The sequence below is a fragment of the Frankliniella occidentalis genome, unplaced genomic scaffold, assembly GCF_000697945.3.
Source record: "Frankliniella occidentalis isolate FOCC.00 unplaced genomic scaffold, Focc_3.1 Scaffold201, whole genome shotgun sequence".
Classification (NCBI taxonomy): domain Eukaryota; kingdom Metazoa; phylum Arthropoda; class Insecta; order Thysanoptera; family Thripidae; genus Frankliniella; species Frankliniella occidentalis.
Genome location: NW_026267327.1, coordinates 265,876 through 269,374, shown reverse-complemented (window position 1 = coordinate 269,374; position 3,499 = coordinate 265,876). Strand labels below are relative to the sequence as shown.

Below are 3,499 nucleotides of genomic sequence, written 5' to 3'. Positions count from 1 at the left end.
GGTTGTTGCAGATTTTAGCGACTACTACGACGTATCTCTTCGTGCTCATGCAGTTTAGAATATCTCTGTATTATTGAGCGTATACATATATATTACATAGTAGTTCGGACTTCCAGTGCGAACGCGAATCGCTTCAGCCCGCCTTTCTGCTTTGTTGTGTTTGTTCGACGCAGACTGCGATGTTGTTTCCCTCCCCTCCACCTCGCCCTTTCCCTAACCTTCTCCCAACCCTTCTCTCTCCCTCGTCTTTGCCAGCAGGCGCGGATTAAAGTCCAGCTGACAGGAGACGCGATGCACTATCGGTTGCCTACATACAGGGGTCTTGTAGCGCAAATTGCCTACATTTCAGGCGGCTGTCTAGAGACGGCAGGGGGGGGGGGGGGGGCAATGCGCGCCCATGCTGCCTGTGTCTACATCGTCCGCGCCTGTTTGCCAGTGGACGGCGATCGAACGCGGCGGTGGTTAGGGAGACGAAACTATTATGAGTATTGCGACCAGTCAACGCCAGCACGGCAGTCTCGCACGGTCTGTTGTGTGCCCCACGACGTACGGGCTTCAGGCGAGCGGTAAGAAAGAACGGTCGGGCAGACAACGCCGGCACTGCTGCTTGGAACATCGTCATTTACAATAACTCAGGTCAGCGGCATGGATTAAACTTTTGTAGGGCGATGCCGTGCCGGGCGCTGACGGTCCTGGTGTGGGCGCTCTTCAGCGTGAGCTCCACGCTGCTCGGCATGCTGCCCGTGCGAGGCTGGCTGTGGAGGCCTGACCCCAGGCCCTGGCCGGCCGCGCTGGCCTGGCCCGTGTTCCTGTCCACGTCCTTGTACATGAACATGAACGGCGGAGGCATAGACTTGGCGATGAGACCGATCAACACGGTGTTCAAGGTAACGGCCCGGGGATCAACACCCGACCGGCGCCATTTTTCTCGTGGCTTCTTGTCTTTTCTACAGCAAAACCGAGTCCCGGACTATCGATCGGGCTGGTGGCCCAGGCGCCGAGCGTGCTAAAGCGCCGACCCTCGGAACAAGCAGCTCGGGGTCGGGGTTCAACACCCGGCCGCGCCGCGTTTTTCTGTGATCGAATCTTGTCTCCGAAAGTGTCGCCCTGAGTTCAGTTCCCGGCCGGCGCAAACTTTTCTTTCCTTCGCTTCCTGTCTACTGTAGCGCAGGACCCGGTTCCGAACAGAGGTGTGCACGCGAGGCAGAATTCTGCCTCGCGCTGCCTCGCAGCCGATTTTCCCTTGCCTCGCGCCTGCCTCGACTCGCACTCGCCCCGGACCTGCGAGCCTCGCAATGTGCGAGGCAGGCGGTGCCTCGCAGAGCTGAGCTGGAGATGAGCAGTGTCCACCAACACCTCTCCCGCCAAGCCATCGGCACTGCCATTGGCTGGCTACGCTAAAAAGAGGGTGGCAGCTAGTGGCGCATGGTGCGCGAGGCACAGTGAATCGCGCTGCCTCGCAGCAAGGCTGCCTCGCGCGGTCCAGTCCCGAATACTTCCGAAGATGGGAGCCATTTCCCGAAGCGGCTGCCTCGCGGCCGATTCTGCGAGGCAGCGCGAGGCAGGAGTCTGCCTCGCATGCACACCTCTGGTTCCGAACACTTGTAAAAAATGGTCGTCTGGTAGCCAAGCGAGCTTGCGCCCCGGAAGCGGACACGGACAGGTCAAAGCCAGGTGACCACGTAATGTCCGGTTCGTCCGGTTGCAGACCGCGCTCTTCTCTTACCACGCCTTTGTCCGGACGGTGGAGGGGTATGAGCGCTGCCGGCGCCGCGGCGAGCTGTGCGCCCTGGTGCAGTGCCTGCGCCTGTACTGCGCCTCGCACCCGCTTTCGCCCCGGGGCTGGAGGGCGCTGCTCGGCATCGCGATGTTCTGCATCTGGCATACCGTATTCCACGCGTTGACGGACAACTTTTGGGCCGATGAGTGAGTGTGGATCCAAGTAATTCTGATCGACGCCGGCCGTAGGAAGTGAGGCTGATGGTGTTCCTCACAGAAATGCCAAGCCGGCCTTCGACGCCGCGGTGTGGGCTGTGTACTCCGGCGGGCTGCAGCTCTACGCCCTGACCCTCTCCGGCATCACGGGACAGCTCGCGCGAGATCTGCGCCAGGACTGCCTCCGCGCCCTGCGCGCGGCCGGCGCCTGGGTCCCGGACCACAACGAGCACGTCGCGGCCATGCGCAACGACAAAGCCCGGCTGGCGTGGTCCGCACGCCGGAGGAGCACAGCCCCAGCCGCCAGCAAGGGTGTCAGGGGCATGGACAACCCCGCGGACAGCCTCGACGGCAGCCTCGGCGACACCCTTCGGGACACCCTAGTGTGTCCGGAGCTCCGGGACCCCCACGGTGACATCCTAGGGTGTCCCGAGCTCCGGGACCCCTGGCGTGCGAGCAGCCCTCGCGACGAGTTCTGCTGGCGGCGGTTACGGGTGCGCCACATGGTGCTGGTGGACATGGGCTGCATGGCCTCCGCCATCACCAGCTGGCAGGTGCGTTCGAGTGCGCCTACACTGTAATTCGGGGTGTCTCAAATGTATACGCCAAAAGGCGTTTGCTACAGGATCCCGAGCAACATTCGGCGTATACTTTTGAGACGCCTTTTGGCGTATAGATTCTAGACACTTTTGCCCACACCGTTCCCACAGCACAGCAGAGGCCCTTTGATACATACACCCTGAAAGGCGCTCACATCCTGTACACCCTTGCATCTGCATGAACGGGCAGCCTGGGCTGTGCTGTGGGAATGGTATGGGAAAAGATGTCTAGAATCTATACGCCAAAAGGCGTCTCAAAAGTATACGCCAAATGTCGCTCGGGATCCTGTAGCAAACGCCTTTTGGCGTATACATTTGAGACACCCCAAAATTACAGTGTATCGTCCCGGACCCTCTCCTCACAGCCTCTTAGTGCGGGGTCTAACTCTCTGAACAAGGGGGGATACTGCATTTTTGTGTCAAGCTACCTACTTATGGACTAAATAAAGTATTTGACCCGATGAGGCATCGAAAATTTACCTTCGGGCAGATTTTATAAGCCATCAAAATTACAATTGCGCCTTACGGGAGGTCCGGGTAGGCAACCCCCCACACAGTCCCCTCTGCTTCTTTTTTTTTTATCCCGTTCTTCATGCTTTTTACTACGGGAAACAATAGTCGACACGTGAAATTTCATCGGTCCATAAGTACCCCCCTGCCAAGTGGCATTGCTTGACACAAAAATGCAGTGTCCAAAAGTGTAGACCCCGCACTATCTATGTGAGAAGTAGGAAGAGGGGCTACCCTTGCAGGAAGGCTTCCTGACCTGTTACCTGCAGTGGCCTGCAGCAGCCTCTTACACTTCACAGTAGTAAAAGGTGTCCGAGTATGCAACCCCGCAATTTCGGAACCTTTTTCGGCAGGTCCTGGTCATGATCATCTTCAGCGTGACCTACTCGGCGACATGCGTGTCCACGACCGCCGGAACCCTTTCCGACCAGCAAAACGGCCCGGTCGACGCGTCC

The 3,499-nt window shown here is 58.8% G+C and overlaps 1 protein-coding gene across 1 annotated transcript in view; it reads left to right on the top strand.

Moving 5' to 3' along the window:
• Positions 1 to 1,922: 1,922 nt before the first annotated feature.
• The window catches only part of LOC127750510 (uncharacterized), a 1,880-nt gene continuing 303 nt past the window's right edge, over positions 1,923 to 3,499 (top strand). Inside the window, exons 1-3 of the mRNA XM_052272363.1 lie at positions 1,923 to 1,926; positions 1,969 to 2,489; positions 3,398 to 3,493. Of these exons, the coding sequence (XP_052128323.1) occupies positions 1,923 to 1,926; positions 1,969 to 2,489; positions 3,398 to 3,493 (621 nt within the window). The remainder of the gene's footprint in view (positions 1,927 to 1,968; positions 2,490 to 3,397; positions 3,494 to 3,499) is intronic.